Source organism: Podarcis vaucheri (genome assembly GCF_965113315.1).
Source record: "Podarcis vaucheri genome assembly, chromosome: Z".
In the NCBI taxonomy this organism is placed as follows: Eukaryota; Metazoa; Chordata; class Lepidosauria; order Squamata; family Lacertidae; genus Podarcis; species Podarcis vaucheri.
The window spans coordinates 36103117-36125149 of record NC_138758.1 but is presented as its reverse complement, the minus strand read 5'-3'; the positions used below and the strand labels follow the sequence as shown (position 1 = coordinate 36125149).

Genomic DNA, 22033 nt, shown 5'->3' with positions numbered 1-22033 from the left:
GCTTTGGACAGGCTGGTTCAGCATCAGCGGAGGGCCCAGGCACCTTATGCCTACTACAGAAAAGCTTCAGGCAATATAGGAACAACATCCCTTTCCATGTATCGAGCAAGGCTTTCGCTTTGAGGAATACCCAACATTTGGCAAGAGTGTTCTAGTAAAGCTGAGGCAGGGTGGTGGGGCGGGGGAGAAGGATGATTGACATGTGCAGGCAGGATTTTGCAAAGCGGGGAGAGGTAAAATAAGCAGCTGTTTGCAAGTGAAAACAAATCTGAGGTGTTTTGTCCTAATCGAGTAGACTTGATAAGCACAATATGGTAGGAGCAGCTGGGAGCTACATATGCCTTGCAGGCAGTGGGTGTTGACTGAGGTACTTATAATTAGAGAATTGTTAAGAGTTGGAAGAGACCACGAGGGTCATCTAGTCCAGCCCCCTGCAATGCTGCAATCTTTTGCTCAGCATGAGGTTCAAACACATGACCCTGAGATTAAAAGCCTCATGCTATACTGACTGAGCAATGTAGGACTTCTGCATAATAATTTCAATCTGTACATTTAAAAAAAAAGTTTCTAGTCCTCAAGGCTCAGGTACTTCTTCTGCAGGGGAATTTCAACTTGTGCATTAAAAAAAGTAAGTTTTTAGTCCTGAAGCTTTGAACACACAATGGGTATTCCAAACAGTCAGGAATGAAGTAAAAGGGCACCTTGCACTGAGAGTGTAAAAGGCTTTGGGCATGCTCAAAGGGTGATAGTTTCAAAAAAGCTTTTTTTGTTTGTTTGTTTATTCACTTAGTAATATTTATATCCCACCCTTCATTGAAAAAGATTTTGAGGTGGATCACATTCTGATAAAACAATACAAATGGACACGCTTTATAATATCAAAATATTTTAAGAGTTGCCACGATCACAAAAACATATTTACTGTGAGGCTGGTAGCACTGAAATCTATTCAGATGTAGAGCGCTTTGTTCAATCCTTAATGCAAGATGGATCTCAATATTTTCAAAAGATGCTCAGCTCGCCAAAAAGGAAGTCAAGCATGTTTAACAGCAGAGAAACGTGTCTCCTAAAGGTGCTGTTTCTCGTTGCTGCAAAACTGTGACATCATTCTCAATGTCCTGCTTTACTACGGAACCTCTCCTTATTGAAATGCTTTTCAGCGGTTTGCTGGGGCTTCCTGAGATTAGCATTTTCCTCATTTAGATGTAGCCAGGAGGTAAAGCATGCTGCTGTTGCAACAGATAAATCCAATATCATGGAGGTAAACGTTTTGCAGAAAATGATAATCAGGAAGAGAGACTCAGAGTGCAAGACTTTCTGCTCTCCCCATTTCCTCTTGTGGTGTGCTGGCAACTTATATAGCCAAGCTGAATGCTTAATTCAGCCCAATTCATGCACTTTATGTTCTATAAGCTTATGGCTGCAGATTGCTACAAAGCGTATGAATTTAGGGTTGCCATTCTACCTGGTATTTTACCAGCCCATGGATAGTTTTCTATTTAAGTTACATTATAGTCCAAAGGCTATTCATCAGGCAATAAGGATTTATTTTAAGTTTTTGATGCGTGCTGAAACTCAGTCTAAGTTTGTTTTCTTTAAAAAATGTATAACCACATCAGTTAACAAACATGGATACATATGCTATAATGTCATTGTTTTAGTTAAATAAATTGTTTAAATTGTTATTTAAGGAAATGATTATTTTTCTCCTTCCAATAAAGTACAGCAGAAAAATTGTCCAAATATAAACCTCACAATAATTTCATAATTATCTGTCTATGTATTTCTAATAGTATAACCAAATCAGTAATTTTTGACATGACTGTAAAAACTACTCTGAAAATGTATTACTCCAAAAATTAAACCTTCATCTGGTTGTAAATATTAAGATTATACCAGCAGGAATGTCTTTCTGTACAAAAAATAAAATGATTTAAATCAAATCCACCCTGCCTGAGAGGTTCTTCCAGGTGCTGCCCCTGCATTGTGAGCACCTGTTCTGGGTCCATCCATATCAGACTTCAGCACACGGTGTATTTGTTTAGGGGAGAGCTTTTGAAATAGATATACCAACCATCACAGGCCCTACAATGGGCAGGTAAGGCCTTGGTTGTTGGCACTGAGCTACCACAGGGCCTTTTCTGTGGTGGCTCCCCAGTAGTTGAATGCCCTCTCTAGTGAGATGCACCTGTCTCCATAATTATTAACTTTCAGGATGGATTTAAAAACATTCCTGGTTACCCAGGCATTTCATGCCTGAGGAATACTCATCCCTGGCCGCCTTGAAACTACCACCCATTTACCTTGGCTGGAAGGATTTTTTTTTTTTATTTACTGTAATTGCAGTTACAGTGTTTTTAGCTGTGACTCCCTTCACAGAGCTACAATTCTCAGAGTCCCCTGGGAAGAGGAATTGACTTTTAAACCACTCTGGGAACTATAGCTCTGGGAAGTGAGTAGGCATCTCTTGTTTAGCACCCTGAACAAACTACAGCTTCCAGGATTCTCTGAGGGAAGCCATGACTGTTTCAAATGGTATGATACTGCTTTAAATGTAAACAGCTATGACTTCCCTCAAAGAATCCTGGGAGCTGTAGTTTGTTAAGGCTGCTGAGAGGTGTTAAGAGACCCTGGTATTAGTCTCACAGAACTACAATTCCTAGAGTTCCTTGTGAAGAGCGATTGATTGTTAAGCCACTCTGGAAACCATAGCTCTTGGAGGGGTAAAGGGGTCTCCTGACAATTCTCAGCACCCTTAACAAACTACACTTCCCAATATATTTTTTCTGGGGGGGAGCTATGTTGGTTTAAAGTGGCATCATACTGTTTTTAAATGTACAGTCATGCCTCGGGTTACAAACGCTGCAGGTTGCACATTTTCAGGTTGCGGAACAGGTTACTTCCGGGTTTTGGCGCATGCGCAGAAGCGCAAAATGATGTCATGTGCAGGAGCACCGAATCACATCACGCGTGTGTGCAGATGCGGCACTTCAGGCTGCGAACACTGAGGGTTGTGAACGTGACTCCCGCATAGATCACATTCGCAACCCAAGGTATGACTGTATGGTGTGATTGTGGCTGGTGTTTTCATTTCCAAAATGGCAGCACTCCTCTCCCCAATTTTAACAACAGTTTCATTGCTAACAGCAGGGATAGGCAACCTAAGGCCTGTGGGCCGGATGCGGCCCGATTGCCTTCTAAATCCGGTCTGCGGACAGTCTGGGAATCGGCGTGTTTTTACATGAGCAGAATGTGTGCTTTTATTTAAAATGCATCTCTGGGTTATTTGTGGGGCATAGGAATTCATTCATTTTCCCCCCAAAATATACTCTGGCCCACCACATGGTCTGAGGGACGGTGGACCGGCCCACAGCTGAAAAAGGTTGCTGACCCCTGTCTAACAGCTTCATAATTGGGGAGCAAAGCATGCTTTAACCACCCATTAGTGGACCATTTGCTTGTTTGTGTACTGTGGGTGGCATAGCACCCTCTGGTAGTAGCTGGTGCTTTATATAGCACTCCTCCTAATCTAAATTCATAACAGCAAGCGTGACAGATTGTGTATGGATAGACTTTGCTCGGGGTTCATGTGATGCAATGACACATTATGTCGTGTAGCTGGCTTTGGAGCAGGCGGGGGGGACGACATAAAATCCTAGAATGGTAGAGCTGGAGAGGACCATGATTGTCATCTAGTCCACCCCCTTGCAATGCAGGAATCTTTTTGCCCACCGGGGAACTTGAATCCATGACCCTGAGATTAAGAGTCTCATGCTCTACCGACTGAGCTAATCCCAACTGAATCAAAATGAAGGACTGGGCCAAAACTTGTTCCCACAGTTCCCCATAGGCTCAGAAGCATGATCACACCTGGGGAACTCCAGTTGCCAACACCACTGCAGCCCGGCGTTGGTGAAAACTGATGTGTGGATAATTCCGGTTATGGCCATGGTGGTGGGGCTGATGTAGTCCAAAACATCTGGAGGGCACCAGGTTGGAGAAGCCTAAGTGCCCACTCTGAAGGCTTCAAGAGAAACCTGTTTTGAGAATAGATCTTCAGCGTAAAAACCGCAAAATCTGTTAGCCAAAATTCTGGAAATCCAAGAACCTGACATACATTCAGGAATGGTTAGGGGAGAAATATTAGACAGCGTAGAAATGGAAAGTTTGAGATCATTATCTGTGCTTTTAAAGCTGGGCACAGACTATCTTCTCAGTAAATGGATGGTATTCGACAGTAAATCGAATATCAGAATGCATCTGGTAAAAAAAAGAAAGGCTTGTTGGTCATTTGTTTTGCCAAAGGAATTATATAGTTTTTCTCTCCTGCTCAAAGGTCCCTTGTCCTGGCTCCCCTCAGCCAGCAAAGAACTGTAACTCAACGCTCCAGTTTTTATTTTGGGGTCAGATCGGTATATGAGGCAAGTGACAGGTTTGCAGGAATCCGCGGATGCCTGAGGAAGTTGTAGTTAAACGTGAGCTAAGGTGTTGAATCAACAGGTGACACCCCCACCCCACCCCGCAGGGTGGACATAGGGCTTAATAAGGCATAGCTGGAGTCCCTGCACTGGGCAGTCAAATGGGTGGTCCTTTGAGTGGGCTGGCAGGGTGAGAACTGAGTGCCCCAGCACTAGGGTTTTCCTGGTGTAGGGGCAGGTGGGGTAAGGCCAGACAAAGCATCATGTGTGCTCTTGGCCCTGCTGGAATGTGCATATCTGAGGGTACGTCGGAGGGAGATCCTGACTACTTGCCTGCTCTCTCACTCGAGACATCACTCTGGAACAGACATCTCTTGAGGTTCGGTAGATCCTCCTGATCCAGTTCCCCCAGTGCTAGCCCTAATTATAAAGATCAGAATTACTCACCTTCAGAAAAGCTAAACCTCCAGTGTCTCTCTCTCTCTGCATGAGTCACTATTCTGGGGACTTTTCCTGATTGGAAGCAAGGAAGGCCCAGAGCCCTGAATTGTGGAGAGATGCAACGGGCAGCCTAACTTGACAGCAGTTGATAATTCTACTGCCATCGGGGCAATATAATCAGTCCGTTACATCCTACCTGAAGCCACAACATACCAGAGCTACTCATCACCACAAGGCTGATAAACCTGACAAGGCCAGAGAATAAGCTTATAGCAGCCTTTACATTTAACTAATTTCTTACACACACTGCCCACTTTCGGTTGTCTGACAGTGCCTTCTGTGTGCTACTTCAAGCAGTTTTGAGAATTAACGGTGTTGAATCAATAATGATAAATGCTTGATGGTAGGCAGGGTGGTTTTTCCGCTGCACCATTCATTTCCTCTTTGACACCTTTCTGATATTTGTTGGTGACATTACAGGTTTCGTAGTGAATAAGACAAGTCTTCACATGCATGGTCTTAAACACTGAAACGTGTTTAAATTCAGCTCAGTGTGGCCATTCTGCACTGCATCTGTCTTGCCGCAACTGCCGTTGGCTTTTTGGCATGTCTTGACCTTGATGCTAGCAGTGGAAGCAGAGGCACCTGCTAAGTGCCCGGTTCTTGGCAGCTATCATCAGTTGAAACTGCGTCTTTGCCTGCTTGCTTCTCTACTCTGAACGGATCAGCAAGGCAAGATCCTCCCTGAAGTGATGCATTGAACTGAGTTCAGATCCTGCACCGGTTTTGCCTTTGTTTCTGCAACAGCTTTTAAGAGTTCTGGTCAAATGTCATTCTGTTTCCTGAGCTGTCGTTGGCTATTACCAACGTGGATCTTTAAAAAGGTAATGGGTCCCTCCTCGTTTGTCACTCTGTCAGGGCGGAACCTCAGGTAACAGTGCAGTCATGGAATCATAGGATTGCAGAGTTGGAAGGGACCACGAGGATCATCTAGTCCAACCCCCTCAATGCGGGACTCTCTCGCCCGTGTCAGGTCATCTGCCTGCCCTTCTTCAACAGAGTGCCAGCTGGGGATGATAGGAATTATGTTTGTTTAGTTATTTTAAATACTTATATGCTGCTTTTTGCCATCTGGGTCTCCAAATACAAACATAAACTAAAACCATCAAAGTAGCAATCACTGGTGCAAATTGGTGCCTCCAGGAATCAAAACTGTTTTAAACCCAAAGGCTGAAACTCAGCAGGGACAGTGTCTGTCTGACTTCTAGTGGGAGGGAGTTCCATAGTGTTGTGGCCACTTCACTGAAGGAGTGACTCCTTGTGCTTCTGGTTCATGTGGGGAGGGGGCTCGCTAATAATTAGGGATGGAAGAATTGTCAAATTTGGTTTGGTTCATTTTCCCAGTCTTAAATTCAGTTATTCACACTTTGCAGCAATTTATTTACTTGTTTTAAATCATCATGAACATTCATCAGTATTTTGGCGCAGATTTGGACTAATGTTCCCATTTTTAGCCAACTTCCGTAATATAGTTCATTTTTAACTGTTATTTTCACTAATAAATTCATTTTTATGCACACTTTCCCCCACTATATGCATTTCTGTAAACATTGGTTAGAGAACCTTGTTTCAAAATTTGTATAAATGCAAATTTCAAAAGATGTCTTTGTTTCAGTTATCATAAAGTTCTGTAATGTGCAAATTTGGAAATGTATGCCTGTATAGGGAAGGCACCTGCCTGATGTCAAGAGGCAGGGAGTTCCGAAGTGCAGGTGCTACCGCACTAGAAGATTGATTGATAAATGTGGAATGAATATTATTAATATGGCATCTATAACTGTGCCAGTTCTGCATATTGGTGTAGTGGGGCAGGTGTGCGTGTGGTAAGGTGATCTCACCTTAAGATTTTTTTGGTCAGAATTTCAGTGTTTGCCTGATATACTGTACTCATTTTATGTATGCAATTTTTGCATTATGTATGTTTTTGCAAGCAGATTTCCTTTATGGCATGCATGGCCTAGGGTGAGTCCTGAGGGCCACATACAGACCTGAGGTTCCAACTCATGGTGTAGAAAATACTGAGCTGGATGGACCAATGGTCTGACCTCATAAGTTCTTCCCAAAGTTTCATTTTACCACCTCAGTGGCCTTAGAAGCTTCTGGAAATTGCAATCCTGTATTTGTATTATGGTTATTTTATTCTGCTTCTGAACCGGGTACCGATTTCAGCTATTGTTACTGGCTCATTTTAAGTGTGGTTATTCTCTGGCCTGGTAACTTTCCTGAGTCAAAAACCTCTTGCAGGCCTCTCAAGTCTTGACATATTCAAATCTCCAGAAGCATCCTCCACCCTTAGCTCGCTGCGGGGAACTGAGGGAGGCAGGAAGTGGTGGCTACCAGAACCCTCTTTTCATGCTTTTTTTTATATGCAAGGGTGTTTTCAAGAAAGGAAGCTATTTCTGTTGTTGCCACTGCTGTCTTTGTCCCTCATCTCATCCCTCCAATTTCTGATGCTCAGGTATGAGAGCGGATGCACTTGAAGTCAAAACACTGCAACCCACACAACAACAACAAAAATAGCTGAGGAACAGAAAACAACCCTAAGAATTTCTCCCGAAAGGGGAAATTCTTTGTCAAGCATCTTCTTTTTTTTGGGGGGGGGGAGGGCAGAGGATTTAGTCTACTAGCTAAGAGAGGTGTGTAGGTGTTGCATGGCAGCCGAGCAGAGTGGCAGGATGTTTGTCAGAGTAGCATGTGCCATTCTGAGGGAGTTTTCCCTCCACATGGTTGAATGTTTCTCTGCTCTGCGCAAGGCCAGAACTAGGAGAGCCAAACCCTCTCTCCTCAAATTTATGTGTTCTTTTTGTTCAGCTTGCTCAGTTGAGTGTTATCCAGACTTTTCTCTCTCGACTGTGTTGCTTGAGTGACTTCTCTGACATGCATATGCCTGGCAACTCCCTGCTTGCTTCTTACCTCTGGCCGTGCCCACCAGTGGCATATGCCAAGGGCAGACTTTGTTAATATGACACCCTGAACAAGGACAAAATTTGGCGCCCCCCCTAAATATTTCTTAATTTCAGGCCCTTCACGCTCTCACCTTCCATTCTGCGCATGCACAGCAACTCAATCACCCATCTGATTGAGGCCTAACTTTGAGTATGTGTCTGTATAAAAATAGGCATTATTATTATTATTTTATTATTTTATTACAATCTCCCTTGGTTCAGCGCCCTGTGCAGGGGAACCATCTACAATACCCTAACTGCAGCACTGCATTCGTTCCCTCAATCCAGAATGTTGTTCATGAGGGGAAAGTCTCCCAAACCTTGTGCAATTTATTAATTAGGTTATCCTCAGGTAAATGGGCAGCAGGTTTTATATATAATATCTAAGTCACTGCTTAAAGAGATTTTTGAGATGTTAAGTGGTCTATATATGCTTTAGAATTTGACACACACACACACACACACACACACACACACCTAGTCATAGACTCATATAACCGTAGAGTTGGAAGGGAGGTGAAAGTTTGAGAATCCCTGACAGGAGAGAGAGAGAGAGAGAGCAGTTCTTTCTCCTCCCCCCCCCCAGCTGTTTTACGTCTATTATTCCATTGAAAATTGCTTTGCGATGTCTCATGGGAAGTGATTCATGAATGTAATCAGTAACAATAATATTTAGACCTCTGCCGGGTTTGTTCAGAGATTTGGAAAACGGAAGGATGGACTGACCAGCTTGGGTTATGTCTCCTGCTGGAAAGACTGGCTCCGCAGTATTAAGGTGCAGGGGACGGGGTCAAGGAGCAGTTATCTTGGAAGAGGGGGCTTTTCTCTGGGCTCAATTACCATCTTGGGTTAACAGCCCTTGGCTGAGCCTTTGGGCCACCAGCTTCTCTAGCCAGTAATAATCCCTAGAAAATTCCCTGTGGATTAGTCTTGATGTGTTTAAATTACAGTTCTCACATTGATAGGAGCTCAGTTGTTGTTGTTGGTGTGTGTGTGTGTGTGTGTGTGTTGAAGCAGGCTTATTCAGTGTCTGGTTTTTGTCTTGCAAACTTCTTGCAAACTTGCTTCCTGCATGTAGAAGACTGGTTCAGGAGGGAGGGTGCAGTGGAGTACAATGTTGATTCCTCTCATTCCCATTTTCTGCATGCAGGGATTTGAATAGTGTGGAGGATCATTCGAAGATGGAATTCCCACAAACTGTAGTGGGTACAGTCTAGGAAGGATTCTAGCATAAAAGTCACCTCTTAACCCATTTCTAAATATTGTTGTTGATAGAGTGGAATGCATTTTCCTTTTGAATCAGGGCCTCTTAGATTTGGTGAGGTTTGATGAAAGGCGTGTAGGGCCTATTTAGACTATTAGTAGCTGCTTGCAACAATGGCTATGTTCTTCTTCCACTGTCCGAGGCTGTATGGTCTCTGAACACCAGTTCCTGAGAATCGTAAGTGGGGAGAGTGTTGCTATTGAACTCCTATCCTGCTTGCTCTGACCTGCAGGGATCTTCTTAGCCAAGCCAGCTAAGAATGCAGCTTCCATCCTCAAATGGAGTCTGAGCAACAACTATTGCATTGATGTCCTACTTGAGAGTTTCCCATTGGGACATCTCATTGGCCACTGTGAGAACAGGATGCTGGACTAGACGGGCTCCCCTTGGCCTGATTCAGCAACCAGACTCTGTGGTGTAGTGTGGTGTAGTGGTTAAGAGCGGTAGTCTCGTAATCTGGTGAACCAGGTTCGCATCCCCTCTCCTCCACATGCAGCTGCAGGGTGACCTTGGGCTAGTCACACTTCCCTGAAGTCTCTCAGCCCCACTCACCTCACAGAGTGTTTGTTGTGGGGGAGGAAGGGAAAGGAGAATGTTAGCCGCTTTGAGACTCCTTCGGGTAGTAATAAAGTGGGATATCAAATCCAAACTCTTCTTCTTCTTCGTGTTCTTTATTGCCCTTATTTGAAGGGTTTTGAGATCTTGCAAGAATGGTCTGTGTAAGCTGTGTTTTTGTTTTAGGTGGACATGTTTTCTTTTGCCTCAAGTGCAGTAGGAGAAAATGGTTTCTCTCTCCAGAACTCCGTTGGCACTGTACATCTCCAGTTCTTCTTTGAAAACTATAGCCTACAATCGATTTAGTTTGCCTACACTGCAGGGGTGGCTGGCGACCCTCAGGACTGGCTGATTAAATATATCATTTAATAATATGAATGAATCAGACTGAAGGCCTATTAATCTGGTGACGAACCAGATGCCTCCTTGGAAAACCACAAGAAAGTGGATATGTAAGCAAGTAGAGGGTGCCCCCCCCCGTTCGTTCCACATACCAACCCCCTTCCCTGTCTCAGTTTTCCTCCCCACAGAATTTCTGTCCTCCTCACTTTGTCTGGGCCCTGCATCTCTGTCCTTCAGAACCCATTTCCTCTCCATGCCTTGCCAGGGCTGCCTGATGGCCCAGCAGCTCATCACACTATGTAGTTTGCAGCTCCACCTGTCTGTGGGTAAGCGAACTGCAGCATGACAACATCCTTATGATTTTATACATTACAGAGTGATATCAGGTGCCAAAGAGCATGTCAAAGAGGTGCATCTTCAGCATGCAATGGAAACTGCATAATGAAGGTGCCAGATGTACCTCTGTGGGGAGGGAATTCCACATCTTAGTGGCTGCCCCAGAGAATGCCCTCTCCTGGGCCACCCCGTCCCCTGAGCTTCAGAGGATGTTGGAGTGGTCAAAAGGGCCCCCTCTGATGATCTCGACAGGATGATGATGATGATGATGATGATGATTGTAATAGCACACTCTTACGAAAAAAATGCCTTGAACTTCCATCTGTTTAGGTGAGCAAAATGATGTGAGACACTCCCCCCCCTTCCCCAGTTCTGAAATATTTTCCTTTTATCTGGAAAACCTAGCCCTGGAGAAACTGATCTGTTGGAGGGGGGTTGTGCTCATTCCCATTCAAGCAGAGGGAGTATTAATGTCCCTTAAGGGCATGTTTGTTGCTCCTTAGATCTCTTAGCTGGGGTAGTTTTATTTGGGGGTGGGGTTGCTTCTTTTAATACCTTTGGTTTACCAAAGTGTGGAGACGATGGCCCTGTGCTGCACCCCACCCCAAGCTTCTCTGAGGTACTGGGGCGACATTAAAATAGTTTGTGCCTTCATGGGCAAGCTGTAATTAACTCTGAGATTTCACTCGGGTAAAGATGGTGGTGGTGCAGGGCTAGTGTTTAAAAAATAAATCAACCCACAAATGAAAGAGGGGGAGAGGGAGGGAAGAAAGCCTGGGGGGTAGGAACAGTTTGTAGGTCATGCTGCATTTTCATCTTTAGAAAAATGAGGGTTAGTGAGAGAAAGGAGAACAAATCCACATAATAGCACTTGCGTCAATACACCATGGATGTTCTCATTGTTCTGTTTCCCCATTTTCTGTAGCTGATCCCACAATAACTACTACGCATACAGCTTCTATGTACAAATAAAACAAGTATGAGCCGAGACCAAATCATGCATTTTAATGTGATGTTTTGTTTGATCCAAGTTTCTGGTCCTTATGACTGCTTAAAAAAGAGTAAAAATATGTAGGACGCATCTGTTGAGGCCAAGTGGGGTGATTCATCACGAGATGTTCCTCTCCTCATGCAAATACCACAGTCCAGTGTGCAAAATTTCTTCAGGTTGCAGGAGTCATTTCCTCTACTCTTCTACACAGTGTTGGAATAAAATTAGATGCACAGTTTTCATTTTCTCTTTGCACACGCTGAACTGCACAACAACCCTGTTCTACCTTTCCCTGCACAAGTACAGACTAAAAATATTTCTTCTCTGCTTTGTGAACCACTAGTGCACGTCAGGATCAGGTTATTTAAGGATTTGCTCTGCAAAAGAATAATCTGACAAAGAATGCTTTTGTTCATCTAAATCCTCTGGAGAAGAAAATCTCAGGAAGTTTGTGAAAATACAAACTACAAAGCACCATTTAGTTACTTTTTGTTGGAAAGCAAGACAGGTGTGTACATTGATATGATCCTCATGCGGATCTTCAGGATTTTTAAAAGCATTTTTCGTAAAGCCAACGGTCTGTTTTCTTTAGGAGTGTTAACTGGAGAAAGTTCAAGGAGGCAAGATCATAATGACACCCCTTCTAGCATCCTTTTTTGTCGTCCGTTAATTATGATTTGTGCTCCTGCTGTCAGGGCATTAATATGTGATGCTGTTAGCACCCACAAAAGCTTCTGGGTGAGCATAAGAAGAGCGCTGCTGGATCAGGCCAGCATCCTGTTGTCACAGTGACCAGCCTGATGCCTCCAATGAGAAGTCTCAAAACAGGACCACTCTCCCCTCCTGCGGTTTCCAGAGACTGGTCTTCAGAAGCATTACAGGCTCGAACCATGCAGGCCTCTTTTAAAGCCATCAAGGTTGGTGGGCATCACTGCTTCCTGTGGGAGCGAATGTCACTACAGTGGTGCCCCACAAGACGAATGCCTCGCAAGACGAAAAACTCGCTAGACGAAAGAGTTTTCCGTTTTTTTGAGTCGTTCCGCAAGACGAATTTCCCTATGGGCTTGCTTTGCAAGACGAAACGTCTTGCGAGTTCTTGCGAGTTTGTTTCCTTTTTCTTAAAGCCGCTAAGCCGTTAATAGCCGCTAAGCCGCTAATAGCCACTAAGCCGCTAATAGCCGTGCTTCGCAAGACGAAAAAACTGCAAGACAAAGAGACTCGCGGAACGGATTAATTTCGTCTTGCGATGCACCACTGTATTTCACGATGCTCTGCATGAAGAAGTCCTTCCCTTTGTCTGGTCTGAATGTTCCAGCGTTCAGCTTCACTGGCTGTGCACAAGTCCCAGAGTTGTGAGACAGGGAGGAAAACTTTTCTCCACTCCATGCATAATTTTATAAACGTCTTAATCTGTCACGTTGCCACTTACTCACCTTTTCTCTAAACTGAACAGTGCCAAATGTGCCAGCCTTTCCTCTCAGGGCAGTCCCTCTGTCCCTTTGATCATTTTTAGCTTCCCAGAACAGAAGCTATTGTCTTACATCCCCAGCCTTGAGGGAGGGAAACAGCCTGAAGGTTGGGGAAAAGCTTTGGAAGGAATTGGTCCAGAGGCATCTCTTGTCTTGCTGGTGATGGATTCTCCACTGCATTCAGGTTAAACATCAGCAAAATGTGGAGTGCAGAAGTCATGTCAGCTTAGCGCCTGAACTTGCGGTTTCCTGCAAAGATCTGATCTCTTCCCCCCTCTGATATTTCCTGTCCACCCTCAGATTTTGTGTGCATTTGTCCTGTTCCGTTTTTGCAGGGGAGCCTGCAGGGCTAGTGTCGCAGTCATCAGGCAGTGAGCAACTTCCTTCAACCAAGGTTAGAGAAGGCTATGGCCTTTTGAGGCTCCTCTTCCTCCCCCCTGCTTTTCCTAGGCTCCCCCCCCCCTTTTATAGAACCAGGGTCCTTAAAGGGCCAATCCACCCCGTCCTGCTTGCAGGCAGGCGCATGTTAGGTGTTCCTTGGCCTCCTTCTGGGAGCGTTCCCTGCAGAGTTGGACTGGTGAGGGTAGGTTAGGAGGACCCCAGTTCCTCAGGCCCAGGGATAAGATAATAGAATTGTAGAACTGTAGGGTTGAAAGGGACCCAAGGGTCATCTAGTCCACCCCCTGCAATGCAGGAGTCTCAAATAGATCATACATGACAGGTGGCCATCCAACCTCTACAGTGGTACCTCTAGTTACGAACTTAATTCGTTCCGGAGGTCCGTTCTTAACCTGAAACTGTCCTTAACTAGATGCGTGCTTATGCTAATGGGACCTCTTGCTGCTGCTGCTGCTGCTGCGCCAGCGGCACACGATTTCCGTTCTCATTCTGGGGCAAAGTTCTCAACTCGAGGTAACTCTTCTAGGTTAGCAGAGTTTGTAATCTGAAGTGTTTGTAACGTGAGGTACCACTGTACTTTAAAATCTCCCAGGAAGGAGAGTCTACCACTTCTGGAGGGAGTCTCTTCCACTGCCCAACTGCTCTTACTGATGTGCATGAGGATCCTGACTTACAGTCATACCTCAGGTTACAGACACTTCAGGTTGCATTTTTTCTGGATACGAACCGCCGAAACCCGGAAGTACTGGAACGGGTTACTTCCGGGTTTCGGCGGTCGCACATGCACAGAAGCGCCGAATCGCAACCCATGCATGTGCAGATGCGCCGCTGCAGGTTGCAAATGTGCATCCCGTATGGATCATGTTTGCAATCCGAGCGTCCACTGTAGTTGTATGGACCTTGATACTGTGGGATCTGGTCCATCTGCCCTTGGTCCCTCATGTCCCCATATTGGCTCTGCATCTTTTGATTCTGTGTCTCATTGCTGCTGGACGCTGGAGGCCATTCAGACACTAGTGGAGGAAGGGAGGGGGAGCAAACTGCCCCCGGCAGCGTGATCCCGGTGGGGTGCCATTGCGGCTGACCCCCCCCCCGCCCGCCCGCACTGGGCACCACGCCCCCAGGATGTGTGCCAGCCCCAGCCCCACCCCCGGTGCAGGAGCATGAAGCTCCACCACTGCATTCAGGCCTTCTTGAACTTCTCTGCTCCAGTTGGTCAATAGAAGGACTTATTAACTGAGAACTTGGATCTGTTTTTGCACATTTCCTCCTCCTTCCTGATCAGTTTTCTTTTTGTGCTGCATCTTTTTCTTTTTTTTAAGAGCTTAATTCTGACTCTGCAGCCTCTGACTCTGCATCTCTTAGTTCGCTGTTGGACTCTGGGCTCATGACGACATTAGGGAATGGCTTTTTATACAGGGTTGTTGTGTTTTTTAAGTCTTGCTTCATCATTTATATTGTACATTGTCCTGTTGCAAACATGGTTGGAAAGAAAAGAGTTTGTCTTTCCATAGAGGCCCATGCTAGAGGCTTCATTAGTACCTCATTTACACTGCAATTTTTATAAATGAAAACAAAAACAACAGGTTGTACCCAATTCAGCCCTACACAGAGTAGGCCCACTGAAATTAATGGATTGAATTGAGCAATATTCTTTGTTTTCAGTGCGTCTGCTCTGAAAGGTTGTACTGGCTGCAGCCCAAAGTAATTAAGCACACACTTAGGCAGATGGATAAGCATTTTTGCATACCTTTTATTATCCACAAGCTTTCAACACATCCCAAAATTAACCCTTTCTTTTCCTGTGATCAAAAGCCAAGTATTGCTGGGGAATTTCCAAATGGAATTGTTGGCATATTTCCTCCCCAGTCGATTTAAATATAACTCCTATACAGTATGTTGTACAGTATATGGTTTTGTCAGGGTCCCCTTCGTATTCCCCCCCACCCCCGTTTTTTTACACTGCTGCATGCTGAAGGATACCATATGGCTGTCCTGGATCAACCATCCAAGTTTGACCTTAATCTGCACTTAATATTTGTTTTTCGACAGATTTAACACAAATCTGGTTTTGACTTGGTGCATACAATAGAAATTTCTTTTTACTGTGCAGGCAGGGCTAGGCTTGGATTAGTACATATTTTTCTGTGTGTCTCCTTTTTGCTCTGCCTATAAAAGGTTTTTTAGCTTCAGTTGTGTTGGATAGGGCTCTGGTTTTCAAACTAGGAACACAGGAAGCTGTCTTATATCCCATGAGACCATTGGTTTGTCTAGCTCAATATTTTCTACATTGTATGGAAAGCAGATGCCACCTTTCCTTTCAAATAAAGTAAGGTTCTAGTCCTCGTTATTCCATATAAAGAGCTCAATTAAACAGGAACACAGTGAGCTGCCTTAGCCTGAGTCAGACCCCTCGTCCATCCAGCTCAGTATTGTCTGCACTGACTGGCAGTGGCTCTCTGGGGTTTGGGGCAGGGTGTTTGCTCTGACCTACCTGGAGATGCAATTGGGACATAAACCAGGGGCCTTCTGATGCAAAGCAGATGCTCTACCGCTGAGCTGTGGTCCGTCCCCTAAATATAAAGTAAGATTCTAGTCTTATGGTTTTAAGTAATGGGATGTTATAAATAAGAAGCTGGCTTGAGTCAAACCCTTGGTCCATGTAGCTCAGTATTGTCTACACTGACTGCCAGTAGCTCTCTGAGGGTTTCTAGAAGGGAGTTTCTCCCACAGTGTTCAAAATTTGCCAGGCACCAGGTGCGTTCCACACCTGGCTGTCTGCCACTTGCGACCAAGTGAAGATGCCAGGGCACCACCATCTGGAGGCGCATGCCTGGGGATCATTGGGTCCTGACTGTTTCCACACACAAACCCCATCCTGTATAATTCCATCTGTGACATTTTATCTGCACAATCAGAATGGATTTCAGGAAAACAAAAAGTTGTTTTGAAAAATACGACTTTTGAGACTTCTGGCCCCAATATGGCACCTAGGCATTCCGTTTTGGCGCCTAGCTAATATATCTGAGTTTCTAGCACTGCTGTCCCAGCCCTGCCTGAAGATACCATTGGGGATTGAATCTGCAGAGCAGATACTCTACCACCGAGCCACAGCCCTTCCGTGTTCTGCCCTCCCTCCCCGCCCCTGGTGGCACTGAATTCCCTTTCATTGTCATCCCTGGCATGCCAGTTTTTGAGTACAGTGGTACCTCGGGTTAAGAACTTAATTCGTTCTGGAGGACTGTTCTTAACCTGACGCACCACTTTAGCTAATGGGGCCTCCTGCTGCCGCCGCACCACCGCTGCACGATTTCTGTTCTCATCCTGAAGCAAAGTTCTTAACCCGAGGTATTATTTCTGGGTTAGCGGAGTCTGTAACCTGAAGTGTCTGTAACCCGAGGTACCACTGTACGCTGGTTCTTCACAACTGGGGAGAATTACTCCAGAGAGAGAGAGAATGTGAGTGTTGTGTCTCCACCTGGCTCCGCTCCACAGCGACATAATATTCTTGCCCAGGATTAGGAAACCCTTTCTGTTCTGAGGGCCGTATCCCCTTACATTCAACCTTCCAAGGGCCACAGTAGTAATAGACACATCATTGGAATGGGCAGGGTTATTTGGGGGCAAAATATATATTTTTTGGGGGGTGCTATAGGAAGACAATGCAAGTGAGATCCGTGGTTGGGGCGATTTTTATGACTTGAGGACCACATTCTGTTCTAAGTAACTTTCTTGGAGCCCATCTCAGTGGTGGGCAGGACCAGAGGCAAAAATGGGCCCAGCTACATATGCCAATTTTACTCCTGCACAGTAGGCTAGTTTCTGCAGTTAATTGCATGCCCAGGAAGCAGGAGGCATTAATGTCCAGGAACTATGTCCAGGAAGCAGGAGGCATCAATTATCAGGGTTCAATGACACATCCTCGCCAGGCAGAAACACTCACGGAAGATGCGTGAGTTATGGATTTTTACCCTGCCAATATGCATTAGCACTCTGGGCTTAAGTGTTTCTGAGGCATTTAGTTACAAATCTGAACTGATTCTCAGAACTGCTTTTGCTGCTTCAGTGGTTTATAAAAGACACCAGATGGGTCATTGCTCAGTGGTAGGGCACCTGCCTTGCCTGCCCAAGGTCTTGGGTTCGATCCTTGGCATTTCCAGGTAGAGTTGAGAAAGACCTGTGCTTGAAAACATGAGAGAAAGAGAGCTGCTGCCAGTCAGAGTGGACAACCGTGGGCTAGGTTGCCTGATTTGGTATAACGTGATGTGGTGTGCAAAGGCCTTGTAATTGCCATCTGCTACTTGTAATACGGGACACGGGTGGCGCTGTGGTCTAAACCACAGAGCCTAGGGTTTGCTGATCAGAAGGTTGGCGGTTCGAATCGCCACAACAGGGCGAGCTCCTGTTGTTCGGTCCCTGCTCCTGCCAACCTAGCAGTTTGAAAGCACATCAAAGTGCAAGTAGATAAATAGGTACGGCTACGGCGGGAAGGTAAACGGTGTTTCCGTGTGCTGCTCTGGTTCCCCAGAAGTGGCTCAGTCATGCTGGCCACATGACCCGGAAGCTGTACACCAGCTTCCTCGGCCAATAAAGCGAGATGAGCGCTGCAACCCCAGAGTCATTCACAACTGGACCTTAACGGTCAGGGCTCCCTTTACCTTACTTGTAAGAACACCAGAGGAGCCTGGCATAGAAGAGCCTGGCGTTTGGGTTAACTCCTTGGGGGTCCATCAAAGTCCAGCACCCTGTTTTCACACTGGCCAACCAGATGCCCCAGTGGGAAGCCTGCAAGCAAGACCTGAGTGCAATTGCAACTTGATGCTCCACCTTGTGATTCCTAGCAATTGCTACTCACAGGAATACACTCGTGCCAGGATATTTCCCACCCACTCAGAGCAACTTCTCCATTTCATATGCAGTATGTCAACTAGGTTTCTAGGGTGGCAGCTGGAAGGCCTGTCCTGGCATCTAGGAAGCCTTTTCAATAGGGGAGAGCAGTCAGTTTGGAGAGCCTTTGAACCAGCGCAGTGCATTGTGAAGGGAGGCAAAACATCATTGATTTTATACATGGACAATGAAAACTGCACACAATATGTCGTTTGGTTGCATTTTCTTTGGCTGCAATAGGAAGCTATGATGAAACATCTCAGCAGGGAGCTGGGGGTGGAAAATAACTTTACAAGGCAAAAAAAAGTGTGGTTGCTCTTTTCCACAGAGTGTAATGGAAGGAATTACCTCTAGGAAATAACCTGCTCTCCAGGACAATTTTTAAAGAAAACACTATTTGTGGGGGTTGGGGGGGAGCTCACTCAATTCACAATACATAAAGGTAAAGGGACCCCTGATCATTAGGTCCAGTCGTGACCGACTCTGGAGTTGCGGCGGTCATCTCGCTTTATTGGCCGATGGAGCTGGCGTACAGCTTCCGGCTCATGTGGCCAGCATGACTAAGCCATTTCTGGCAAACCAGAGCAGCACATGGAAACGCCATTTACCTTCCCGCTGGAGCGGTACCTAGTTATCAACTTGCACTTGGACGTGCTTTCGAACTGCTAGGTTGGCAGGATCAGGGACTGAACGGCGGGAGCTCACCCTGTTGCGGAGTTTTGAACCGCCGACCTTCTGATCAGCAAGCCCTAGGCTCTGTGGTTTAACCCACAGCGCCACCCACGTTGCTTGTAAATATGAAGGCAAGTTTTATGCAATGCACCAGAAGTAACTCTTGACATGCCTGTTTAGTGAGGCTGGCCTGAGATTCTTTTGGAGTGGTGTTTTATCAATGGCTGTGGAAGCTACAACTCTGAAATAAGGCAGAGACTAAAACCTGAAGGTGGTTGAGCAGGATTGCCTGCCCATGCCCAGTGAACATAAGAAGAGCCTTTTTGGATCAGGCCAGTGGACTATGAAAGATCCTGAAAGATCTTCATTGGCTCCCAGTACGTTTCTGAGCACAATTCAAAGTGTTGGTGCTTTAAAGCCCTAAACGGCCTCTGTCCAGTATACCTGAAGGAGCGTCTCCACCCCCATCGTTCTACCCAGACACTGAGGTCCAGCGCCGAGGGCCTTCTGGCAGTTCCCTCGCTGTGAGAAGCCGAGCTACAGGGAACCAGGCAGAGGGCCTTCTCGGTAGTGGTGCTCACCCTGTGGAACGCCCTCCCAGCAGATGTCAAGGCAATAAAAGCAAGTATTTTACTTCTAAAAGACAACTGAAGGCAGCCCTGTTTAGGGAAGTTTTTAATGTCTCATGCTGTCTTGTTTTTAATATTCGGTTGGAAGCCACCCAGAGTGGCTGGGGAAGCGCAGCCAGATGGGTGGGGTATAAATAATAAATTATTATTATTATTATTATTATTTATTTATTTAGTCCAGCATCCTGTTCTCATAGCAACCAATCAGATGCCTCAATGGGAATCTGCAAGGAGGACCTGAGAACAGGAGCAACACACTCCCCACTTGTGATTCTCAGCAACTTTTATTCAGAGGCACGCCACCTCCAATAGTGGAAGGAGAACACAGACGACATGGCTAGTGGCCATCAGAGAGACTTATCCTCCATGAATTTCTGTAATCTTTAAAGCCATCCAAGTTGGTGGCCTTCACTGCCACCTGTGAAGAAGTCCTTTATTTTATTTGTCTTGAATCCTCCCAACATTCAGCTTCCTTGGATGTCTGTTAGTTTGGATATTAAGAGAGGGGGAGGGGGAAAAATTCTCTGTCCACTTTCTCTGTGCCATGTATAATTTTGTAGACTGTCTGTCATGCCTCCTCTTGCCTTTTCTCTAAACGAAAGCATCCATGGTATAATAATAATAATAATAATAATAATAATAATAATAATATTTATACCCCACCCTCCCCAGCCAAGACTGGGCTCAGGGCAGCTAACACCAGGTATAAAAACAATTGATTAAAATACAACTTAAAAACAAGATTAAAATACAACATTAAAATGAAGCCTCATTTTATGAGTGCACACATGTGCACACATATATGAGTGCACACGTGTGCTCCAGGGGAAAGATGCACATGAGCTGGGAGCCACAGTGAACAGCACAATGTCTAACTGTGGAATTAATTTTTGAAATTATCCCGATCAGGCTGGAATTCTGGATGAGTGGAACAGTGGGCGTTGGGCCAGCCTTGCGAATATCCGTACTAAAGTTACTAGTCTGTATAGTTAATTTGATAGTTTGTTAAGAAACTAGTAGCACAGAAATGCAGACAGCTGACCGCTTAGCAAGGCTGGTGGAGCATGCAGGATCCACCTCATACCAAGTGTGTGGGCGACAGAGTGACCAGTCCTCCCTTGGCCAGCCTGCTTGTACTAGCCATAGAAGGAGCCAGCCCATTGAACTCACCGTTCCGCTGTGACTACCAGGCAAGCTGTTAAATTCAAGGCTGAAGCTGGAGGAGCCGTCTCACCCTGATCACTATATTGGGCACTTTTGGACTGATTCCCACCAGCAAAACATTGACAATTGCCTCCCAGCAAATTCAGGACGCAAAATTAAAATGGATTTGGGGCTCGTGTGTGATTAAACCCGCTTCCAAAAATCAATTTAAAAATTAGTCTCTTTTGCAGTAAGGTGACAGGGAAATGCTCCAGAAAGTGTGGGAATTCCCTGGGAAAACAGTGTGGCAGCAATGCTTCTGAATGCAAGTTGCTGGAAACTATAGGAGGGGAGGGTGCTCTTGTGCTTGTCTTCTGGTTGAGGGTTTCGAACTGAGTCATCTGGTTGGCCACTGTGAGAAGAGGATGCCAGACTAGATGGGCCAGAAGGCTCTTCTTACGTTCTTAGATGTTTGTAGAAGCTCTCTGCAATTTAAATCAGGATTAATGTTCAATAAACAAGCTGTCTGGAAGAGATCCTCAGATTTCTATCAGCTCCGAACTCACAGATTGTTCCTGTTGAGAAGCTCGTTCTGACAGAAATCCAAGCAAAACTTTGAGCCTTTTTTTTTATCTCACCAATTTTGATAGAAGAGCCCAAACAGATGCTTTATGAACTCTTCTGTTGACATCTTTGGGACTTGTTAGTGCTGAGCTCTGGCTGGATCATAACCTTAATTTTTCTCCCCTAGTATCCCATGAATTATGATGATTTTTTTTTTAAAAAAAACCCCTCTTAGCATGGAAAACTGCCCCCAGCCGACAGGTGCACTAAACAAAAGCATGTATATATATATATATATATATATATATATATATATATATGGAGCTTTATTGATGATATCATTAAATATTGATGGTGTCCTATAAGCACAATATCACACATCCATTTGGTTGATGGAGAATTAATTTGGATCGGAGGGTAAGCAACTCTTTCAAGAACCTCCGTCAAGAAAATGGATTTCTCTCTGCGTTAAGCAAAAGAAGATGTCTCTCTCTATAGCTCCCAACTGAATCTGTCGTTCTAGCAGATGAATTTCAAAAGTGCATACTGGTAGCATGTATAATTTACTGCTCCCGCATATATTGAAAAATAGATGCCCTCAGCTCTGTAAAGAATTTAAAAGGCCTTTGCTTTCAAAGGTTCCTGGAAAGCGAGCAGAGTGTGGATTGCAATCTAGGACATACCCTGATTCCCTCACCCCTCACCCTCCACTGTGGATGCCTTTGTCCCTCTAAAGCAGTGTTCTTCAAGCTTGAGTCCCCAGATGCTGTTGAACTACAACTCCCAGCATCATCGGCCATTAGCTAAGCTGATTGGGGATGATGGGAACTGTAGCCCAACACCGGGGGCCCAAGGCTGAAGAACACTGCTCTAGCCCAAGGCTGGAGAACATCAGGACTGTGGGCCAAATGTGCCTGC

General features: G+C 45.3%; 1 protein-coding gene across 15 annotated transcripts in view; it reads left to right on the top strand.

Moving 5' to 3' along the window:
* FNBP1 (formin binding protein 1) overlaps positions 1-22033 on the top strand; it is a 118495-nt gene that overhangs the window by 5364 nt on the left and 91098 nt on the right. For 3 of the 15 annotated variants that reach the window (XM_082207993.1, XM_082207995.1, XM_082207986.1), the window contains exon 1: positions 5591-5743. The exons of 1 other annotated variant lie outside the window; for it this stretch is intronic. In XM_082207993.1, the coding sequence (XP_082064119.1) occupies positions 5687-5743 (57 nt within the window). In that variant the 5' untranslated portion in view covers positions 5591-5686. Of the gene's footprint in view, positions 1-5368; positions 5744-22033 lie in introns of those variants that run through there. 11 more of the 15 variants (XM_082207987.1, XM_082207999.1, XM_082207992.1 and 8 more) reach the window with 9 other exon arrangements.